The 24,331-nt window shown below is 42.6% G+C and overlaps 1 protein-coding gene across 1 annotated transcript in view; it reads left to right on the top strand.

Moving 5' to 3' along the window:
• HIP1 (huntingtin interacting protein 1) overlaps positions 1 to 24,331 on the top strand; it is a 96,633-nt gene that overhangs the window by 31,774 nt on the left and 40,528 nt on the right. The window contains exons 3-9 of the mRNA XM_072138236.1: positions 842 to 984; positions 2,163 to 2,219; positions 2,536 to 2,616; positions 4,998 to 5,074; positions 8,673 to 8,734; positions 18,262 to 18,402; positions 20,095 to 20,152. Of these exons, the coding sequence (XP_071994337.1) occupies positions 842 to 984; positions 2,163 to 2,219; positions 2,536 to 2,616; positions 4,998 to 5,074; positions 8,673 to 8,734; positions 18,262 to 18,402; positions 20,095 to 20,152 (619 nt within the window). The remainder of the gene's footprint in view (positions 1 to 841; positions 985 to 2,162; positions 2,220 to 2,535; positions 2,617 to 4,997; positions 5,075 to 8,672; positions 8,735 to 18,261; positions 18,403 to 20,094; positions 20,153 to 24,331) is intronic.

Raw genomic sequence — 24,331 nt, 5'->3', positions numbered from 1 at the left:
GTTTCCTCTTGCTAGGTGACGTATACATTCTGCAAAGACCATAATAGCCTATAGTAGAGCATCCATCCCCAGCCTCTGCTGAGCATACACTCAGGAAGCTCTCAGTGGTGTAACTGTGTAACTATAAGAGCAGTTACATTAATGGTGAGACACCCTGAATGGTAGCAGCCAATCACTGGTTGCTGATGTCCACTTCTTCTCCCGCTTTCACTGGGGAGGGGGAGAAACAGGACAATGGGGCTCATATACTTACCCGGTCCAGTCCCGATCCAGCGGCGCGTTCTCTCTCGAGGATTCAAGTTCTGCTGGGATTCACTAAGGTCGTGAGCCCATTGTCCACCAGGTGTCGCTGCTGCGCCGAGGTCCGCCGGAGTTCACCTTCTTCGTCCTGGTGTATGTGAGTGCTATTCTTGTGACACAAATTTTTTTTTTGAATTCCGTGTTTTTTCCAAATCTGTCGCCAAAATCCTGGGGCAATTTGGCGCAAAGCGGAAATATTCGGGAAACCCGACGAAAATCCTGATTTGGTCCCTGAGTAATGAGCCCCAATATATCCCACTGCATTTGCATATAGTGTAATATGTTATAGCGTTCTGTTGGGAGGGCACTCCAGGATTCCACTTAACGTATCCTTGCCATGGAGGGCTAAAATAAGATATGGTGAGATAGGATAGACTTAAAGGAGTTGTCCACTATGATGACCTACGGTCATACTTGAGATGATGATGATGATGTGCCAATCAATTATGAGACTCTAATAGTTCTCCCTAAAATTCTTTAATGAGAGTCTTATATGCTTCATTTTCATTTTAAAAGTTTTCTGTCCTTAATTTACCTTTACCTTGCATTTTGGGAACACACCATGAGAAAGGCGCTCAGACATTTTGGGCAGCTGTGAATCGGTTGCCCTTGTCCAGCAATGCCGTCCTCTGCTGGAAATTTTGCCATGTGTTTCACAAACTTCTACGAGACGGACACCCAAATGTGAGTACCGCTAAACCAGAAGAACTCTACCTTACAAACAATATTTTACAATCTGCACCATTACCTCTGAATGAACCTTTTCTTTCCACTGACCACTGTTTTTTTCCTTTCAGGGACAGCACCCCTTCTGTCCATGGTTGTGTATGGTACTGCAGTTCAGTTTGGAGTTCGATTTAGATTAAATCTATTGTAAAATGAGACATAGCCCATGGACAGCAGCGGTGGTGTTTAGGAAAAAAGCTGATCCTTTCTTGTAGTCTAACAACCACTTACATCATTTCAATGACTTGCTATTTGAGTGGTGGTCACCATTGAGGTTTGTGGTGGTCCGTACTGTGCTATCCACATTTTCCTGGCTTAAACATAGAATCAAAAAAAATCGCAGTCACTCAGCTCCATTCTGTGATTAATTTTAAATTATTTCAAAACAATCACAGACGCTGCTTTACTAAACCTGACGGGCAGTGGAGCTCCAAAGAAAGAATTGTTGTAACCAGCCTGCCTAAAGATAGAATACCCCATAATGTTCAATCAGTGGAAGAATTTAATATTTTTGTGATTGATGTTTGTGTTGGATTTTTGGTGGTATATTGTTTTTGTGATTTATGTTTGTGTTGGATTTTTGGTGGTATATTGTTTTGGTAACCAGAATCATGATACAAAATGAATTATTTGTATAAAAAGCATCGTAACAACTCTGAAAGCCATAAGATCCGTAAAAGGCCCTTGCAATTTTTTTTTACTCCAAAAAAAATCGCAAAAAACCTCTGCTATTTTTTTTAGACTTTTTAACGCCAAAATGTCAGTGAAAAGTGAGGCCCCTTCCACACTAGCGAGTGTGATGCGATGAACTCGCATCACACTCGCAACGCAAACTGCCGGGAACCCACGGCCCGAACGCTGCACCGCGGGAGTGAACTGACATGCTGAGTTCACTCCCGCGGTGCAGCGTTCGGGCCGTGCGTTCCCGGCAGCTTGCGTTGCGAGTGTGATGCGAGTTCATCGCATCACACTCGCTAGTGTGGAAGGGGCCTAACTCTTCCATTGATTTAACTAGCCTGAATTTGGAGCAAAATTCTTAATGAAAACTAGCCAATTTTTATTGTTTACTTTCGAGTTCCTTTGACTCCCCCCTCCAGTACTTACAAAGGTTGTATCTTTGTTTCATTCTTTTTTAGGTTTTGAAGGACTCTTTGCGCTACAAGAATGAACTTATTGACATGAGCCGGATGTGGGTAAGAGGAGAGATATTCCATACACATAGGCGTCTGATTCTTGGCCATGAGTGAGTGGAAATCGCTCCGTACACTTAAGGGATCTCCAGCCCTGAACCTTAGATCACTGGAATGAACTGACAAGCTGAGTTCTGTCCAGTGATCAGAGGATCGGCTTGGGAGATCCCTTCTGCGTTCGGAGTGATGTATACGGACTGCACTCGCTCATGGGCCAAATATTGTATCCACTGATTGCTACTAGGTTGAATTAGAAATTTTGTCCATAAGTAACCTGACACACTCCTTACATCAGGGTATTATTATATTTCTTTTACAGGGGCATCTCAGTGATGGGTATGGCCAGTTATGCAGCATCTATCTGAAGCTTCTGAACACCAAGATGGATTTCCACACAAAGGTAGAGAAGCCAACAACCACCCCAAATATTATTGGCATTGCAGGTGGAGTTAGAACGGTAGAATGTCTGGAGTGTTGTTGATTTAAGGGAAAGAGGTATTAGATTGGCAAAAGACGAGGAGGCGGTGTTCTTAATGAAGTATTCTGAAGTGAAGCTTGATGTGCAGTTTCTTGTCTCGCTATTTGACAGTAGGGAGTAGGAGAGTTTCCATTTCTACTGGAAGATTCATGAATAGACACATTGTAGAACTGGGAGTAAATTGCCACTGGTGCATAAACAGCAGTGAAAGTTCTCATCTGTACGACTTTCCACTGCTGACATCATTGACTAAATATTAGTAAAAATGTTTCAGATTTCAAGAGTTTATTGTGAGTTTTTTTTAATTTTCTTTCTCCTTGACACTATATTCTAAACAAATACTGAAATCTTATTTTCATCCTTCTGTCTCGCAATAGTCTGACACTTCCTGTTCTGTAGAGATTACATTTCATCACTTACCAAATTATTACAATATGCAGTATTACAATGATACATAACATTTATATAGAGAAATAACAAAGGATCACACAATAGGTGATGGTCACAGCTCATCTGGGCAATGATATGGTGCTTTCCCACAACAGTTATCATCATCTCTAGAATACCAGTTCTTGTGGTCCATGATGCTGCTATAAAGCTTTTCTCTACCAGAGAAAATATAATAATTTAAATGTACAACCAGAAAATAAAGCAGACTAAAAAATGGAACATGTAGCAGTATCTGATTGATTGAATTAGTGAAATAATATGTAAAATTCTCTTGAAAGGGAATCTGTCAGCAGACATACAAATTCAACTTAACAACAAACCTACAAAACCTATCTTGTACGTACCCCGGGGACTGCCTGTACTGACAGGACTGAGAAAATTGAAGTTATAGTACAGCTGTTCAGCTCTAACAAGGGCTCTGGGTGGGTCTTTCAGCTTGAAGAGCTATCTGCTCTCTGCACTGTGCGGCTCCTCAGCCCCTCACCGCTGCTAAGAGTAGGAGCTGTATCAGGATTTTATTTGGATACTTATAGAATTCATTCTGTGCAGAGGGAAGGGGATGTGGAACAGTATACTATGGTCAAAACTGATGACGGGTTCCCTTTAAAGGGACACACCACCACCAACCTATTATCAGTACATTGTCAGGATCACAATAATTAAATTAATTTGGTGCGATTTAGCTGTAGATAGGAATAGACATAGCTGTATTCAAATGATCTGAAAAGTCGTAACAGGAATCAGAAGAGCCATGCTACAATTTTGTGGCTTAATTGATATATATGATATGGTGGCTTAGCGGTTAGCACTGCAGCCTTGCAGCACTGGGGTCAACATCTGCAAAGAGTTTGTATGTTCGCTCCGTGTTTGTGTGGGTTTCCTCTGGGTCCTCCGGTTTCCTCCCACACTCCAAAACATACTGGTAGGTTGATTAGATTGTGAGCCCCATTGGGGACAGGGACTGATCTGACAAGCTCTGTGAAGTGCTGCGGAATCTGTGTGCGCTATATAAATAAAGGAATTATTTATTAATTTTTTATATCACCTATTCAGAAAGTCCAGGTGCTGAAGGTAGCTTATGACTATATACTATTTCCCTATCGGACATTTTTCTCCACCCTTGGGACACCTTGGGGCACATGTACTTACCTGTCCTGCGCAATCCCCGAAAGTGCATTGTCCAACCTGAATGCACATCTGTGTCGCTTCCCCGCTCAGGTCCGCCGGAGTTCACCTTCTTCTTCCCGGTGTATGTAAGTGCATTGTCTTGCGACACAAATTGAATCTTAAATCCCGCGCTGAGTCCAAATCAGTCGAATTGTCCGACGGCCACGCCCCCCGATTTCTGTCACATGAAAGTCAGCGCAGCTGCGCCACGATTTGATCACACGCGACACAATCCCCAGTTAAATACCTGTCACAGTGGTGCAAATCCCAAAAACTTCGAAAATCTGTCGAAAAGTGTGATCCGCGGACCCTTAGTAAATAAGCCCCCTTATGTCATATGTATGCAGCAGTTAAAATATTTTCCCTGTTTAATTATGAATCTCCCAGAATTAAAAAGGACAACATTTTGATCCTGTCACTGCCCTGTATAACAGGTTATTGAAAACTTTAGGTCCTAAATCCTCATGGCAGGTTCCCTTTAAGGAGATTTCCACTTTGCAGATCCATTCCTGGTAGTAGACAGTACTTATTGAGTTGCTACAGTACAATACCGCCATTTGAAATCCCTGCTATGTCACTGTATAATGTCTTATACTGTAAAGCTCTTCCCCTGGTCTCTGTCTATAATACTCTCCACTAGTATTGTTCCTTTCATGTACAATCATTTACCTTTTTTCTGCACCCAGAATCCTCGTTTCCCTGGCAACCTTCAGATGACTGACAGGCAGCTGGATGAAGCCGGAGAGAATGATGTCAATAATTTGTGAGTTTCTTACCCTACATACTGTCTGCTATACATGAACCATTACATACCAGGGTTTTGGAGTCAGTGTAACCTGTATCTTATTGCTTTATGAGCCATCCACTGCTAGAACCTGAAAAGAAAATTGCTCACATGACCCTTACAATTCCCTTTACAAGCAAACTTTACAGAAGGTGCTCAAAGCAGATGATTTCCTCTTCAGATTCATGTCATATTTTAAAACTACATCCTCCAGCATTAAATATGCTGTCCAGTTCTGGGCACCGGTCCATAAAATGGATGCCCTGGTCCTGGAGAGGGTTTTTACTATGAGAACTATCAATCCGTGGAATAGCCTACCTCAGGCGCTGGTCACAGCAGGGAGCGCAGAGAGCTTCAAGAAGGGTCTAGATGCCTTTTTACATCTAAATAACATTGATGGTTATGTTACATAGAATTGTCTCCCCTAAATCCCTTCCTCATGCAATCCCTTCCCTTCCTTGGTTGAACTTGATGGACAAGTGTCTTTTTTCAACCATATAAACTATGATACTATGTCCCTGATCCCCTGAGGTTCTAGATTTTAAGTAACTAAAAAATAAAGGAGAATGTTTTAGAATGGACAGACCCTCAATTTGCCTAATCATAATCTTTTTGCAGAAATTTGTATTGTTCACAAATGTAGCAACCCCATGGAACTTAAGACCAACACAGTTCTATAGTGAACCCGGACCTATCACTATGACATATTGTAGGAGGAGTTATCACAATTGGTGCCAGTTTTGATTCAACCCCCCCTGTCCCAGCGTATGATGTACAATGAGCTGTTACATATAATTATGCTATAGCGTGCACTAGGATCCTGGCACAAGCCATAGCAAGTGCGTCCCCGCCACACCACCTCCCAGCCCACATGGCATGGAGCTGGCGTGAGTATCCAGAAATTAGGACTTTTTAATGGCTTGTACACCAGAAAATTATGTTTTTTGTTCTTCCCTAAAGATAGACTTTAACCTACATAAAGCGATGGCACTGAAGATTACATAAGTATAAATTGTACAGCAAATAGCAAGATACATGTTTCCGCCAGTTCTGGAGCAAAGGCGAATCCCCATGGATTTGTCTTTGAAAGCTCTGAGTGTCATCATTTGCTTCTTATATAATCCACCATGGAATAGTTATCTTATATGTACATGGAATAAAACTGTGCCCTAGTTTAGAGTAGCAAATACAAACTTAGGCTACATTCACACTACGGCACGGCGGGCACATGTCGGTGCACAGGAGAGGAGGAGGGGGTGAGCACCCCTCTCCATAGAAAATAGTATCCACGCAGTTGTAGATACGGCCAAAGATAGCCATCTATCGTGTGACGGTCGTGTGAATGAGCCTTTACTATAGAAAGTGGCTTGGCAGAAAATCAAATCTCCCTGTCTCTCCAGTGCTGTGTGTCGCTGCACTGGTGGATGCAGATTACTGTATTTTTCGGACTGTAAGGTGCACAAAAAATCCTTTGGTTTTCTCAGAAATCAAAGGTGCGCCTTATAGTCCAGTGTGCCTTATATATGAATCGCACTTACACACAACAGCTGCCTTGAACTGTGCACAGGTCTGCCACCTGCTGGTCATAATCAGGTGCGCCTTTAAATTAACCTAGACGTTTTAGCGAGCATTTATTGATGGTGCGCCTTATAATCCTGTGCGCCTTATAGTCCGAAAAATACGGTACATGATATTATGACCCACTCTCTACAATGTTATCTATCTGTGTGCATGCTAAAGGCTGAAGGGGAGGAAATTATCCTCCGTCTCACGTTCCACTCTCTGTTTTTTAACATTAAGGACTTGCATCGATAAAACTGGTTCATTACGCTCCTGGACACAAACACATTGGTGACTGGAGCTGGATAGACATAAGTTTATTCTATCACTTACTGCACTTGCACACTGTGATGGAGTTTGCTGTCATATTGAGATGATTACTTAGCCTGAATTACATGCACAATGAGTTAGATACAATAAGCTGTAATAGAGTAAATGTTCTCCTTCCTCTAGTAAACAATCAGACATTTACATCGGTAGGACCGCGTCTATTGTATCAATGTAAACAGTGGGTGATGCGCAGTTGCATTTAGGGTTTTGTCAGATAAGCACATTTCGTGTTTGCCTGCTATCACTGTGTCTAATGTACCACATAAGGACTCATTATAGCCGGTAGGGCTTTATGTAGATCCATTTAGCTAAAATTGCAGCTTGCTCTTAGTGCCTGCGTTTTATGTTCTAGTCTATGAGGACTGACAATCCCAGACTGCACATGGATGCCATCCTTTGCAGTATGTTTATCAAAGATCCATTTCTAGGACCATTCAGATGACAGAAGCTTTTTCTGATGAGAAACATAGATTTCATGATTTGTCCACTCCCCATATTGTAACATTTGTGTAATAGGAGTCATCATAGAATACAATGGTCACATGTATTTTAGAGTGTATCACTGATGGCTGACTTTTGAATGAGAAGACACACATACATTGGGGGAGATGTATAAAGCCAGACTTCTGGTGTTATATGTGCCAGAAATGCTTTCCGACACATTTATGAAGGCTTTTAGACTTGTTTTTAACACTTTTCTGACAATTCGCATACATTAATAATCCAGTTAATAACAGTAAACTTTGTAATATAATTTATTAAAGAAATATGTTCCTTCTTTTTACTCAGCCTAAGCAGTTTGTGTAAATCAGTTTTGTGTCCTTTATCTACTGAGAGATAAACCTACCATGAGGAATCCACTATCAGAAGTAGATGTGATGGTAGATTCCTCCTGCCTCTGCCCTAATCTGTAATATAATAATCCTGAGACCTAGCCTAACTAGTTAAAAACTTTATTTTAGTATTTTGTAAAGTAACAGCATAGGCTACTGGGGCGTGTATTAGCCTGGCCGGGCACTGGGAGCTGAGACTATTCCATGCCCCAGTGCAGTTAATTTACTTATTACTAAGATAAAAAAATTTTATCTCCCATACACTTCTATGGCTTCACAGCGCCATACGGGAGCGGTGCGGAGATCTAGATGCTGTGAATGCTTCATTTTCCTTACTCCATTGAGCTTCTTTATAGTGAGTAGTGACTTACCAGTGAGTGACTGTTCATCTTTCGAGAAAGATGAAATTCAGGAGAAATTTCAGAGTAAAAAGCAGAATAGAAGGAGGGGTAGTGATAAAAGCCAAAGTAAATGGAAAATACTATTCTCCTATAATGTATATTACAAAAGTTTTGTATATTCACCTGTACTACTGAGTTTTTGAGAAAAATTAGTGAAGAGATGAAGATCCTGATCATAGGAAGCCTCACTGATTTCTCTAAAAAGATGTATAAAACTGTAAGCTTAATACATCAAAAACGATCATTTCTATATTTAAGGTGGAGCCAGTGACAACTGTAATGTAATTGTCGCATTTTGTTGCCATTATAGCTCATGTACATGTCTAATAGGTCTCTGCAATTATTCTATAGAAATCAGGAATCAGGAATATTTAGGTTGGCGATTATTTGTTTGCAACATAATATCCCGAGTCTACGTCTGTTCATTATGATGTTTCTCTTAATGTTCCTCAGCTTTCAGCTCACGGTGGAAATTTTCGACTACATGGAGTGGGAGCTCAACCTCTTTCATACAGGTCAGTGTTTTTTACTGATTCATGTAATTCTGGTTTGTTGCTGTTTCCTGCTGATGTACTGGAAGACTGAGACTTGTCATCCCAAGTGTAAAATGCTGCTCCACGGGAGTGACATTCATGCCACAGCCCCAATGATTACTCCATACAACTAGTGATTACACCCTAGAGGCTAATGGTACAGTGCATGTGGCTCTGTGTGTTCACACTTCTAGCTTCAGTAGCTTAAATGTGACGTCGAAGATGGATTCTATGGGTAATTTAGATGGTTCATATAGAATTTTTTATTAATTATATAAATGTGAATCACGGGGTAGAAGTTCTGGGAGATAACTTTTGGAAGTTTTTTGGCATATCCTAGGAAAATGCTTATAATATCAGACCCCTGGTGTGACTTCTGATACCTGCATGAGCAGATATTTGAAGAGGCTTTCGTTTGACGTTTAATTTCCAAATTGTTAACATTGTGTATTTCACCTACAGGTACAGTACATTAAAGAGAACCTGTCACTAGGAATGTAATTTTTAGCTGGTGGCAGCCCATACTATGCTGAGCTATCCGATTCTATGCTGATTTTATAAATGCATTTGTCAGCATTCTGAATACTGCTTCTACTTTATAAAACTTCATTTCACATTACCTGGCTCCCTGCCAGCAGGATGTGGTGAGTCCCTGAGGTGAGGTATTGGAGCAGCACCACTCTGTTCCCCTCCCCTGCCTGCTCAATGCTCATGATTGGAGAAGGGAGAGAACTGAATCAGTATGAAGAAGAGGAGACTGAGACATTGGCAAACAGGCTACTGCAATTCGTAGTGGAATTTGGGTATACACCACTTTAAATATAGGGCATTTCAGCCAAAATCCACAATAGGAAGCCAGACAGTAGATATTATTCTGGTATTTCACACATTTTTTCTGTTGGGAAATCTTGGTCATATTGGGTGAATATCCTCCTATAGTTAAACTTATCTAACTTTTCTGTGCAGAATCCTTGACATTTATGAACATGTTTTCTGTATAAGATCTTTGCAGCTAAAAGGGCACCCAAACAACAGTAATAGCATCCATTGTGCTAGTTATAATGGATTCTAGCCAGAAAAAATTTCATACACTTTAACAATAATTGCTTGTCTGAAGGGTGCATTGCAGGCTCGGTCACTGTGACCGGGTGTCATAGACCTCCATGGGGCCTAAAACTGACAAGCACTGGGGTACTGGGTTCAAATCCCATCCAGGTCAACATCTGAAAAGATTTTGTATGTTCTCTCCGTATGTGCATGGGTTTTCTCCAGGTCCTCCAGTTTCCTCCCACACTCCGAAACATACTGGTAGGTTGATTAGATTGTGAGCCCCATGGGGAAAGGGACCGATTTGGCAAGCTCTGTGCAACGCTGCGTTATCTGTGTGCGCTATATAAATTATTATGCAGTACGAGGTAATACAACTAAATTCCATTCATTTCTGAGATGCAATACCAGCACAGACCATGGTCAGTTGTGGCAACGTTTTTCCACTTCTGGACAGCCTCTTTAAAAGTAGATGCCTACTTCATCTAGGTAACATAGTGGCTGCCACAACAGAAAAACAAATCCTAATATACAATAGAGCACATTAATACAGAACTTGCACGTTCCTTATATTTCTTACTACATCAACTCATTTCCCTTTGAGGGAAATGAGTTGATGTAGAGTTACGCTCCCAGTTCCCTTTTTCTGATATTTCAGATCCCAAATAGGAGAACTTTTGCACTTCGGCTACATTAATTATAAGTTTTTTGTGATATGCTCAGTATATATGTAGAAAAAGGAAAGCTTCCGCCGTATATGCTGAGCATATCCATAGACTTATACAGGCAGGTGAAGGCATCCTTTTTGCATGTGTCTGCATAGTATACATTGTATACTATTGGAAACACAGGATGGAAAAACGCAGGAAGCTACATGTTTTCATACTTCTCTCTCCTGCTGACCTATACACTTACGCAGATGCCATAGGAGTGACAGATGTAACAGTACTGCATCCCTCCCACGGCCTCTGCTGAGCGTACACTCAGGGAAGGCCTAGTGATGTAACTGTCTATATAAGGACAGTGACTTTAGCACCCGGAACATGTTCACTCCCCCCGATTTCCATGGGGAGGGAGGGTGCAGGATGACGTATCACACTGAATGTGCACACAGTGGGATACGTCCCAGTCCTTTGTTGTAAGGACAAATCTACGCAACGTAGGACTTACAACAGAGGCCAAAAACATGGTATGTATGTAGCCAGTCACAGTAAAGAAGACTGTATCAGCTTTTTCACAAATTACTGTGGTACTTTCAATCCATTGTTAAGAGCACTTCTTCTTCCAGTCATGTACAGTAGTCCAGCAGGTACCGTATATACTCGAGTATAAGCCGACCCGAGTATAAGCCGAGGCCCCTAATTTTACCACAAAATACTGGGAAAACCTAGACTCGAGTATAAGCCGAGGGTGGGAAATGCATTGGTCACAGCCTCCCCAGTACATAGCCAGCCAGCCCCTGCCCCAGTGTATATAGCCAGCCAGCCCCTGCCCCAGTGTATATAGCCAGCCAGCCCCTGCCCCAGTGTATATAGCCAGCCAGCCCCTACCCCAGTGTATATAGCCAGCCAGCCCCTGCCCCAGTGTATATAGCCTGCCAGCCGCTGCCCCAGTGTATATAGCCTGCCAGCCGCTGCCCCAGTGTATATAGCCTGCCAGACCCTGCCCCAGTGTATATAGCCTGCCAGACCCTGCCCCAGTGTATATAGCCTGCCAGACTCTGTCCAAGCCTGCCAGTCCCTGCCCCAGTGTATATAGCCTTCCGGCGCTGCCGGACAGATCGCACAGAAGATATACAGGGGTCACCGGAAAGGTGAATTTAGATATATTTATTTTTTTGACTCGAGTATAAGCCGAGTTTGGGCTTTTTCAGCACATTTTTTGTGCTGAAAAACTAGGCTTATACTCGAGTATATAAGGTAATATAATAATAATCTTTATTTATATAGCGCCATCATATTCCGTAGCGCTTTACAAATCATAGGGGACAAATACAAATATAATAAAACATGACAGAGCACAAACATTCGTATGGAACAAGAGGAGTGAGGTCCCTGCTCGCAAGAGCTTACAGTTTATGAGGAGGAGTGGGGTGACACGAGGTAAAAGAATATATAATGGTCAAGCCATTCTTCTTAAGGGAATAGAACAAAATATAAAAATGGAATTGCTGTCGCTTGAACCACTCAGCCGTCATCTTATATACCAGGTCCAGGGTGAATGGGACTGCAGAGAAGTCTGGTGCCTGTTGGTTGCTGGATAACAGATGGGAGGACGACACAGGACGGGTTAGTAAAAGAGTTAAAACTTCATGCAGTTAATGAGTGTTATAGGCTTGCCTAAAGAAATGGGTTTTAAGAGCACGTTTGAAACTTTGGAGGTTTGGTATTAGTCTGATTGTCCGGGGGAGAGCATTTCATAGAATGGGTGCAGCTCTAGAGAAGTCTTGGAGACGCGAGAGGGAGGTCCGCACTAGGGTAGAGGTTAATATAAGATCACTGGCGGATCTAAGAGAACGAGTTGGGCGATAGACTGAGATAAGAGAGGGAGATAAGAGAGGAGAGCTAGGGGGGTGCAGCATTATACAGAGCTTTGTGGATGAGGGTTATTATTTTAAACTATATTCGAAAGGAGACTGGCAGCCAGTGCAGTGACTGGCATGAACTGGAGGCATCCGTGTAGCGTTTAGTCTGAAAGATGAGCCTGGCTGCTGCATTAAGAATTGATTGGAGAGGAGAGAGTTTGGTGAGTGGAAGACCGGTTACAGTAGTCACAGAGTTACAGTAGTCTAGACGAGAGTGAATCAGAGCGACAGTTAGCGTTTTTCATGTTTCAAATGTGAGAAACAGTCGGATTTTAGAGATGTTTCTGAGATGCATCCGGCAAGAGCGAGCAAGAGATTGAATGTGTGGCTCAAAGGAGAGGTTGGAGTCCAGCACAACCCCAAGACAGCGGGCCTGCTGCTTTGGGGTTATGGTGACCCCACAGACTGATATGGAGAGGTTAGGATAGGCTCTGTTAGTGGATAGTGGAAAGACAAGAAGTTCGGTCTTAGAAAGATTAAGTTTCAGGAAGAGAGAAGACATGATGTTAGAGACAGCAGAGAGACATTTACTAGTGTTCTGGATTAAGGCAGGGGTGATGTTACATGCAGAAGTATACAGCTGGGTGTCATCAGCATAAAGATAATATTGAAAACCAAATCTGCTGATGGTTTGTCCAATGGGGGCAGTATAGAGGGAGAAGAGGACCTAGGACCCTGAGGAACCCTGACAGAGAAAGGAGCAGAAGAAGAGAGAGATCCAGAAAAGGAGACACTGAAAGTGCGGTCAGAGAGCTAGGAAGAAAACCAAGAGAGTGCAGTGTCTTTCAGGCCAATGGAGCGAAGCATCCTGAGGAGGAGCTGGTGGTCCACAGTAGCGAAGGCTGCCGAGAGATCCAGAAGAATGAGGAGAGAATAGTCACCTTTGGATTTAGCAGTTAGGAGATCATTGGAGACTTTAGAAAGAGCAGTTTCAGTAGAATGCATAGAGCGGAAACCAGATTGTAGGGGGTCAAGGAGCGAGTGAGCTGAGAGAAAATGGGAAAGTCGAGAATAAACCAGGCGTTCCAGGAGTTTGGAGATGAAAGGGAGGTTAGAAACTGGTCGGTAGTTAGCAGCATTGGATGGGTCCAGGGAAGGTTTCTTTAGTAAAGGGGTAACATCAGCATGCTTGAAAGATGAGGGAAAGGCACCAGAAGAGAGAGAGAGGTTGAAGATTTTAGTGAGGTGAGAAGTGACTGCTGGGGAGAGAGACTGTACCAGATGTGAGGGGACGGGGTCACTGATGCAAGTAGTGGGGCGAGCAGTGGAGAGGAGCCTGGACACTTCCTCCTCTGTAACTGGCTCAAAGGAAGAGAGTGAACAGGGTAAGGTACCAGAGTAAAGGGGATTTATGGAGTTAGTGGACTGAGAAATTACTTCCTGGCGAATGCAGTTGATTTTATCTTTAAAGTAGGTGGCCAGATCTTCAGCCCCAAGGTCTGTGACAGGCGACTGCACCTATGGTGTTACTAAGGAGTGAAGAGTATTGAAGAGCCTTTTGGGGTTGTTAGAAAGAGAAGATATTAGATTAGTAAAATAGACCTGTTTAGCAAGGTGAAGGGCAGAGTTATAGGATTTGAGCATAAATTTAAAGTGAAGAAAGTCAGAGGAAGTGCCATATTTTCTCCACGGACGTTCGGCACTCCTGGAGCACTTACGAAGGAAACGGGTTTGTGCCGTGTGCCAAGGTTGCCTACATTTGTGTCGAAAGGCTCGAACTGACGGTGGTGCCATCTTATCTAGGGCACTTTTGAGAACATCATTATACTATGTCTACATGTACACTCCCCCTAAGTAGAAAGTATGTAGCGGCAGTAGCAGATCTTTACAAATTGTCAGGTGGAAGCAGTCATTGTATTGACTTAGCAAACATTCCCACCATATTATGAGAAGTGAGGGATCTAGTGCTATAAACATCCCAATGAATAACTGTGCAGGTCGGGTGGAAAGTTTATTTGCTTTGGAGGTAAAGTACATAGCAGTAGGAGCAGACACCAGGAACAGAAGGATCAGTGTATATGGACATGTTACCGCCTCCTTGTTCTTCAGAGGTTAATGTCACTACTTAGTAACATCTTATTCATGGCTGTCTGCATCATTTGGAAACACTACTATTCTACATAAGCGGAATAAACATCAGGATCTTTCCAGACTGAAACAGATTATCAGAGAAAAACACAGTGGTGATGTCACAGAGGTTAATGAACCCATTAGTAAGGTCATCATAATTCCATGACTGAAACAAGATTGTGATGTCACAGTATCTTACCAGACACAAAAGCACATGTAGAAGTGTACCTGAGTGATACGAAACTATGATGTCATGATAGTGTTCCTGAGGGAACCAAAATTGTGATGTCACAGCAGTGTACCTGATTAATCCAAAACTCTGATGTCAGGGCACTGTAACCGATTCATTCAAAACTGTGACATCATGGCATCTTACATGAGTGATCCAAAACTGTGACATCATGGCATCTTACATGAGTGATTCAAAACTGTGACATCATGGCATCTTACATGAGTGATCCAAAACTGTGACATCATGGCATCTTACATGAGTGATCCATAACTGTGATGTCACAGCAGCGTATCTGATTGATACAACTTATGATACTACTACTCTGGATCCTAACATGTCAAATAAAGTTTTTTGACCAGATGTCCCATCATTGTCTGCTTAGTAGTCTGTAGTCCTAGAAGATGCCTGGAATCCAGAAGCTACAGGCTATAGGCCCCTTTATGTTATTTCTTACACATTGGGACTAGTATTTAACCGAGGCTATATTGATCCATGTGGAAGAGAATCCATGCTGTCTGCTTGTCTTTACCAGTTGCCATACCTCCCACCATTTGGAATTAATTGTCTTTTAGAGGTTCTCAGGCCTGGGACCCATTTTTGCCATCCGTATGTAACCAGTGTGTAATCCCTTGCCCTACTGTATGTCTGCAAAAACGGTCTGTGTGTCATCTGCGTATTTCCGGAAAGCAGGCTAATTATTTAACTGGCTTGTCGCAACCTCTTGAAGGGTCACATGATTGTGTTGCCTATAGACTCTTGAATGATACCAGCGGGGCATCTGTATTTTTCAAGTTCTATCGAGACTTCTGTGGGAAGTCTGAAAAACGTTCTTTTTAGTGCAAAGCCAGGCAGAAAACTTGCGCTACCAGATTATAGATCTGGACCATTGTGTTATCAATTTTAAAAAACGGAGAGCACGCAATCGAAAACATTTGTGTGCTTGTAGCCTGTGGGAGTCATTTTGTAGCCTGATGATGGGTAGCAGAGAAGCTGCGGGGGTTTCATTACGGTTTCCTTGTTTAATACTGGGATAACCTTATTTCAGTCTATAATTATTGTATCAGTGCGGTAGACATTTCTGATGACCTCATTAGAGCTTTGTCTATATGGTATTTCAGTAACTACCTATATAAACCTAGGAGCTGGCATACAGACTACATCGTGTAGCGCTGGCTTTATCTCACATACTTTCTCACACAGTTGGGAAGTTACTCATTTTAGCACTAGTTAAACACCCACTTCCTTTCAGTTGACCTGTACAGAATTTTAATGTGTCATAGGAAGTAACACCATTGTTCCATTGCATAATAGTGCTACGTTCTCACTGGCTACAGTCTGTCAGAACTTTGGCAGAAATATGTTACAGTCCTCTACTTGAGAAAAGGCAGCGCTGTGTGCTCTTTATGTGACTTTCTATTTTTTTTTTGGTTACTTTATTAAATGTAGACGACTACTTGTTAATTACCTTATTAGACCTGGGCCACGGACGGGCAATTGCCTCTCTTTAGACTATGCTGCTAAAGTTTATAAATCGCTCTACATTAGAGAAAATGGAGTTAAAAGGCTCGTTTCATGCGAGCCTATTGTAAGATGTCTATAAAAATATAGGATACAACAAATAACGTCAGAACTATGGCTTCACAAACTGCTTTAAGAACATGAACTTCTGAGCAAATCCTCAAAATGTGCATTTTTTATGATACTCTGTTAAAAATGCAACAAAACTGTAGTAAAACATATATCAGAAAAGCATCATCTGAAGGAAACAATCACATCAACATCCTGTACAATACAGTAATAATAATAATAATAAATCTTTATTTTTATAGCGCCATCATATTCCTCAGCACTTTACAGATTATAAAGGACATGTAAAAACAATATTCTGCATGACCCTGCATGGTAATAAAATAATCATAAGTTGAATACTATTGGTAAAAGTGCTTGTACGGTTTCCTCCCACACACCAAAACATATCGGTAGCTTGTTTAGATTGTGAGCCCCAAGGGGACAGGGACTGGTTTGGCAAGCCCTGACAATGGTGTGGCCACTCTTTATTAAAGGGTTTGTGCAGTTACTAGCTGATTGGTGAAGGTCTGACTGCAAGGACCCTACCGAACACCAGAACCATACTCCCAGCAATCCAGAGAATTAGGGTCCCCTTCTCGCTAACAGGTGGGGGGGAAGGATAAGCATGCGTCCTACCACTCCATTAAAAATAGAAATTGACAAGCACGACACTCATAAATCTCTGGCACTCATATAGACAGTGGGGAGATTTATTTAGAGTGCATCTACTAAACTTTTTATTATAAATCGCAAAAAAGTGCCATTTAGAACATTTGGGTGCCATTTTCCATTAACTGCTGGGAATAACTATTTTTGTATTGCAATAGATCGGCATTTTGAGATTTGTTTATTTTTATAGCAGTTCCAAGGGAAGGAAATGATTAGTATTTTTAGCTTTTTATCGATCCTAACATATACTGCAATACCACAGTATTGAAGTATATGGGGATTTTCCTACTGATGTATAACTGTGTACCACCAGCATATTGTTGTAGATTGAGTGAGTCACATAGACTCCCAGCTGTCACAGCAACAGATCACTGTCCCCCCAGGTACGGAGGGGGGGGGGGGGGTCGACAATCTGGCTCAAAATCGAGAAAGTGATCCTGGAAGGGATACTTCGTGGCGGAACAAGAGGGTAATTAGCAAGAAAGTGAGATGAAATTAGTGATTATGACAGACCTGCCTGAAGAGTTGGGCTTTTAGGGCATGTTTGAATCTTTGTAAGTTGGGTTAGTCTACTAGTCCGGAGTACATTCTTGTGTGTATTAAGTGAAATAATATCCAAAAAGTTGACAGTATCCAGCAATTGAATGTAGATCTAATATGCAGCGCAAATGTATTGCACAAATATAAAAAAACCTTTCATTATTTGTTCAGTTTGCTAATAATCCTCTGCATTAGATGGAAGTGTCCTCCTACACAAGCGTGTGTTATAAGTGATTGACAGGCGCTGATTAAACAGCGTTAAGTTAATTTGATTTGTTACATTATTTCCTAATTAGTCATTACATTTCATGAACAACAATTGCTCAGTGTGTAGGAAGCAGCACAGTAATAGAGAATATACAGAGATTCCTCAAAACCAATACCACATGGCTGAAAGGGAGTCTACCACCTCCGGACATATCTTTCCTATGGGCCTGCGATGTGTCATTTTAGAGAAAATGATTACCTTATCTTTATGCAAATTTGCTTCTTGTGCATCAAGGAAGTGTCCACACAAAACATGGTCTTGTTTTGGGTGAACAGAGAAGCTGATTTGCATAAAGATAATGGCTGAACTTTCTCTAAAATGACAGATCACCAGGAAACGAAAAATAGAGGTCTGGGAAGCTTTTAAAATGCTCTACATAATCCTATATTGACTTGTGGAGGATTTGCGAGGTTTTCCGTAAGTAGGAAATAAAAGTTTAGGTTAAGTTTTTATTGCTGGCTTTATAACAATTGATGTTGCACCTTGTATTATGATGTGCTTTTCTCTAACTTTCTTTTGTTTGTCTGCAGTTTTTAAATCGTTGGACATGTCCCGTTCTGTGTCTGTCACCGCTGCTGGACAGTGCCGTCTTTCGCCTCTGATCCAAGTCATACTAGACTGCAGCCACCTGTATGACTACACTGTGAAACTCCTCTTCAAACTTCACTCTTGTGAGTATTCTGCACCCTAAGGAAAGACATGGAGCACCAAGCAAAAGAACGGGACCCTTGGGTATCCAGAGAATGGGGGGTCCCGTTCTCACTAATGTGTGGAGCTCAAGGTCTTAGATCATCCTGTCATTCTGTTCAATAATATGGGAGTGTTCAGCACAGAGCTTGGTTATCTCCAGCTCTGCCTTTCACTGTCTAAGGGAGTGCTAGATATAAGCGAGCGCTGTACTCAGCAATTCTGCCAACTCCCATACTATTGAATGGAGTGGCAAAACACATGCTCTTCCTCTCCACTCTTTAATGAGAATGAGATCACAGTTCTCTGAATTACTAATAGTCCTATTTTTCTGATCGGACCCTCTCTGATCAGCTGTGGATAGGAAATAACAGCACGGTGGCTCAGTGGTTAGCACTGCAGCCTTACAGCACGGGGGTCCTGGGTTTAAGCCCTATCCAGGTCCACATCTGCAAAGAGTTTGTATGTTCTCTCCGTGTTTGCGTGAGTTTTCTCCGGTTTCCTCCCTAGCCCCCATGGGGATAGGGAGTGGTCTGTGTAGTGTTACATAATATGTGTGCTATATAAAGAAAGGAATTATTATTAATTATTATTATTTTAGTTGGTACAACCTTTTTAAGTATATATATTTCAAGTAAATGGTAAAATTTTGGTCTGGAATGGTCCCCATATAATATTTAATTACATCTTTTGCTACGGGCGTTGCAGAATGATTACCTGGGTGGCTGTGGCTTCTGGGTACACCAATCCAAAACTAGCCAAACAAATGGGGGCAAAACAAAGGCACTACAAATTATTTAAAAAAAAAACGGAGGGGCAGTTTGGATATATATAATACAATGGTATCAAAGCAATTTTTCTACATACTTGTAAATAATCTGTGTATTGTCAGAGCATCCTCTGCAGATTCAGTAGTTTTAATGTCTATAAAATTAAGCTGACTCTTTGGACCTCAATGAAAGGGTAGTGATCCGTCCTGACCCGCAACCAAGTGGCACCTCAGTCCCATCTGCATATTGTATAAAATTCAATTGATTATTAGGAGGCTTACAGGAAAATGCAGTTCCACGATTCTTTCTAGTCTGCAAGTCTCTTCCGGAAAATATCAGTCATACATGACCACAATCAATATCCAGTCTCTGGACTTAACCCATTATGTAGTGGATGAGACTGTGGTGCCAGCAGCAGGAATGGAAGATGCCCATACACATTACTTTACATCACCAACAACTACCCCCCCTATTAGGGTGCGGATGACCAAGGCTTTGTGTTACTTTGTTCTATATTGTACTGTGCGCTGTAATAGAAGAACAAAGTTTTTAAAAATGTTTATCTTAACCTTTGACTTATTGGGACGTGTAGACTTCTACACCCCTCATATGCATCAGAGAGCCCCTCTACAAGTGTTGCACACTGCTAGAGGCAGTGACTATGCAGTACTGTCATTCATTCAGATAGATGGCAAGTAATACTTCATTTACAATGCACTCGCTTTCTCCTGTGGCTGAGACAACCCCTTTAATGCTAGTGCACACCATGTGAATGCAGATGTAAGAGTCAGGAGATAGGAAAGTGCTACTGTCTCTGCCAAATGTATAAAACTATGATACTATATAACAAAGTGATGCAAGTAATTGAGCTATTTAGCAATGATAGAAATGTAATTTGTCTTCCAGGCCTTCCTACGGATACATTACAGGGTCATCGAGATCGTTTCATGGAACAGTTTCAAAAGTGAGTATAGAAATGTGAAATTGAAGCTAGTGCAGGACTTGCCATGACTGTAATATTGATGGCTTTTCATTAGGGTAAGACACCAATGCTAGATCGGTAGGGTCCGACTGCTGGTGCCCCCACTAACTGGATTATTGAAGGGGTGCAGACCCCTGATGAGACCCACATCCCTTTATTGTTTGCTAGGCACAGTGGCATACATTGCATAGCGACTGTGGAGAGTGGCAGGGGTAGAGTCAAGTTTGGGCTTACCATGGGTTTGACCAAAAATTACCTAAGGATAGGCTGTCAATACCAAGTCCCATAAAACCCCTTTAAAGAATGTCAATAACGTTAAAATGTCCTACTTAGGGTCTTTGTACTCTGGAAATACTGTCATATTCCTCTGACAATGACAGAAGTCAGTACGGCCGCAGTCGCCAAAGCAAAGTGCATTGTCCTTGGTATATAGTCAGTTTTATGGCATTTATGTGAACAACAGTCAATACATGTACAAATTGTATTAGAAATTGCATTTAAAGGTCCTGTCAGCTAGTTATGTCTATACAGCGGTAACAGTGTGGTTAGGGAGCTCAAATAGTCACAAACTATTTGGCAAACTTTATATAAATCAATAATACAAGCAAGTAGATGTAAGCTTGTAATAAATCTAAGTGACTCTCCACTTACAGGCTAAACATTTGAGATACATATTGTAAACTATGGCTGTGACGTCACTTCTCTAGTGGGTGCACACTATGCCTGTGATGTCACTGCTCTATTGGGTGCACACTATGCCTGTGATGTCACTGCTCTATTGGGTGCACACTATGGCTGCAATGTCACTGCTCTAGTGGGTGCACACTATGCCTGTGATGTCACTGCTCTATTGGGTGCACACTATGGCTGTGATGTCACTGCTCTATTGGGTGCACACTATGCCTGTGATGTCACTGCTCTAGTGGGTGCACACTATGGCTGTGATGTCACTGCTCTAGTGGGTGCACACTATGCCTGTGATGTCACTGCTCTAGTGGGTGCACACTATGCCTGTGATGTCACTGCTCTATTGGGTGCACACTATGGCTGTGATGTCACTGCTCTATTGGGTGCACACTATGGCTGTGATGTCACTGCTCTATTGGGTGCAAACTATGGCTGTGACGTCACTTCTCTAGTGGGTGCAAACTATGGCTGGGATGTCACTGCTCTACTGGGTGCACACTATGCCTGTGATGTCACTTGTCTACTGGGTGCACACTGTAGCTGTGGTGTCACTTCTCTAGTGGGTGCACACTATGGCTGTGATGTCACTTCTCTACTGGGTGCACACTATAGCTGTGGTGTCACTTCTCTAGTGGGTGCACACTATGGCTGTGATGTCACTTCTCTAGTGGGTGCACATTATGGCTGTGTTGTCACTGCTCTAGTGGTTGAACACTATGTCTGTGACCTCACTGCTTACCCTCTGTATACCAAAAGAGGATGGGGCCAGTCCTCAAAACATCAGTGAGCCCAGATAACTCCTATATTATTTACAATCGCTCTGTATAAAATGTTAGTCAATTATATTGACATACACCTACTTCCATATCTAATAAGTTCAGAGTTAATGAAAGTTCACACTACCTGTTCTCTATATCACTTTTCTTGCAATGACCCCATTCTGTTACAGTCCACTCCCCCTGTGGTTTCCATCATCAGTTATTGTGCAGAGTGTATCCGTGGGAATTATGGGAATTATAGAGGCGTCGGCAGGGAACACGTAGATGAGACAAAAACGTTCCCCCTATTGCTGCTCAGCTGTATTTTTGTCTAAATCAATGACCTCCTAAATAATCCAGTAGCAAGAAGAATATATGATAAGAACCAGGGAGAAAATGGGATAGGAACCAGGGAGTTAGGGGAAGGAGAATATTGCTTAAAAACAAGTAGTATAGAACTAGCAGTCCAATCTGAAGCTAGTACATTATAGAGAACAAAAAGTGAAGCAGACAGTTTTGTGAGAAAAGACTTTGAAAAACATGAATTATATTCAATTTAATCATCTTCAAATTTTAGTCCAATTAGTAGTCTTACTGGATGATTGACAGCTAGGTGAGTGTGCACGCTGATACAAGAAAAGCTTCTGATCACTGAGTAGGACCACCCACAGGACTCTAAAGCATAGAATCTGCAGAGGTTTCCTTTAAGTTAAAGGGAACTGCCACCAGGTTATACTCCACTGAACTACTAGCTCCTTCAGGTAGGGGATGAAATGTCCTTTTTATGTTGAATCAATTTTTATTGAACAAGGTTAAACGAAAACAACCAATACATTAGAAAAATCTTACATTAATCGACATATAGATCATAACATACAAGAAGTACATGTCCAGGACGGGTACTCAACCCTCGGTGAGGTCCTAAAAGAGGAAAAATAATCCTTCCGGGTGGAAAGGAGGGCAGGCATCACATCAAAAACTCAAAAGAATGCGGGATATTAAACCCCCTTATCCCTCCCTCCAGAGGTGAGTTACCCTCCAGTAAGGTGTGTTCCTGGAATGAATACGCTGAGAACCAAACAAAGAGAGAAGAACAAACACACATCACAAGACTTACAAGGTTTTAGACAAATATATACAAAATGGAAAACATAGGGAAAAAAGGGAGGGCACTATGGAGTGTATGCTATAGGATGGTAGGCAGGCTCCTGAATTTTCTCACTTCCCATGGCTAGGCTGTTACCGGGTCTCAAGAGGATGTATGGAACTGTAACCAGAATCCTAATCCTCAAAGAGAGCCTTAAAGTCTGGAGAGTCCCTAAAGCTCATCCAAGGAGACCATACCAGGAGAAACTTTTCGTGGGCCTCCGGTGTTAATATGGCTAGCTCTTCCATGCGGAACAGGTGAGACATTTCCTTTGCCCATTCAGCCATGGAAGGACACACTGCGGTCCGCCAGTGGCGTGGTATTACCGCTCTAGCTGCGATCAGACAAAACCGTAGGATGTCCTTTTTTTGGGCTCCTATTTGACCCGGGAGAACTGAGAGAAGCGCTATGTCTGGGCATGCGGGCACCGATTTGCCCGAGATTCGCTGGTACATGTCGAACACCTGGTTCCAGAAAGGTTTGAGGGCTTCACAGCTCCACCAGACATGCAACATATCCCCTTTATCGGATCCACAGCGCCAGCATATGTCCGAGACCGAAGGAAAAGCCAGATGCAACACTGTCGGCACCCGGTACCACCGTGACACTATCTTATACCCCTTTTCCTGTGCTGCGCAAGCAGAGGACATTTTGTGCGTAAAGAGGAACGATTTGTCCCACTCCTCCTGTGATAGTGGGGCACCCAACTCCCGTTCCCAACTTTTGACAAATGGGAGTTCTGCAACTTTAGAGTCACCCGTCAGGATGGTGTAGATTTGGGAAATAGCGTGTGGTGGGGCAGAGTCCAGTCGGAATAGCCCCTCAAAGGCAGTAAGGGACTCAGCAAAGGCCGCCGTGTCCCCCGACCCTACTATATAGGACCGTAATTGTGAGTATTCAAACCATGAGCTGCCTGTGTGGCCCTGACGTGGGTTGAAATCCCCATGAAGGGGGAGCGGTGCTCCCTGCAGCAGATCGAACATCCGTGGGTCATCCAAAACTCCCCAGCCCAGGAAGGATAATCTAGCCATTCCCGGTGGGAATCCCGGATTCCGAAAAATTGGAGTAAGAGGACTAAGCTCGCGGGACAGGGACTTCCTCGCTATCAACGACCTCCACAAACGCAACGCATCCCTAAGCAGGCTTGCCTGAGGAGAAGGAGCCGGGAAAGTTCCTGCAGGAACCCAAGGCAACAATTTAAGAAGTGCCGAGGAGCAACTTTGTTCCAGTGCAACCCATTGTTTAGACACAGTGTTGTATGTCCAGTCAAGCAGTCTGAGAATTATCGAGGCCTGGTGGTACAATCTAAGGTCCGGTAGTCCCGCCCCCCCCCACAGCCTTTGGTCTGATCAATGTCTTCCAAGCTATTCTCGGGCGCTTGGATCCCCAGATGAACCGCAACATGGCGGACCGTAGGGTACGAAAAAAGCCCAGAGGGGGGAGAATCGGCACTCCTTGAAAGATGTATAAGAAGCGCGGGAGTACGTCCATTTTTAGGACATTAATCCTACCAAACCATGAAAGGCGCTTGCGGTCATATGTTTGAAGGTCCTTCACTGTGCGATCTAG

This window comes from Engystomops pustulosus, chromosome 2 (assembly GCF_040894005.1).
Source record: "Engystomops pustulosus chromosome 2, aEngPut4.maternal, whole genome shotgun sequence".
NCBI lineage: Eukaryota > Metazoa > Chordata > Amphibia > Anura > Leptodactylidae > Engystomops > Engystomops pustulosus.
Note: the sequence above shows the minus strand (reverse complement) of the source record. Positions and strands in the feature narration are given on the sequence as shown.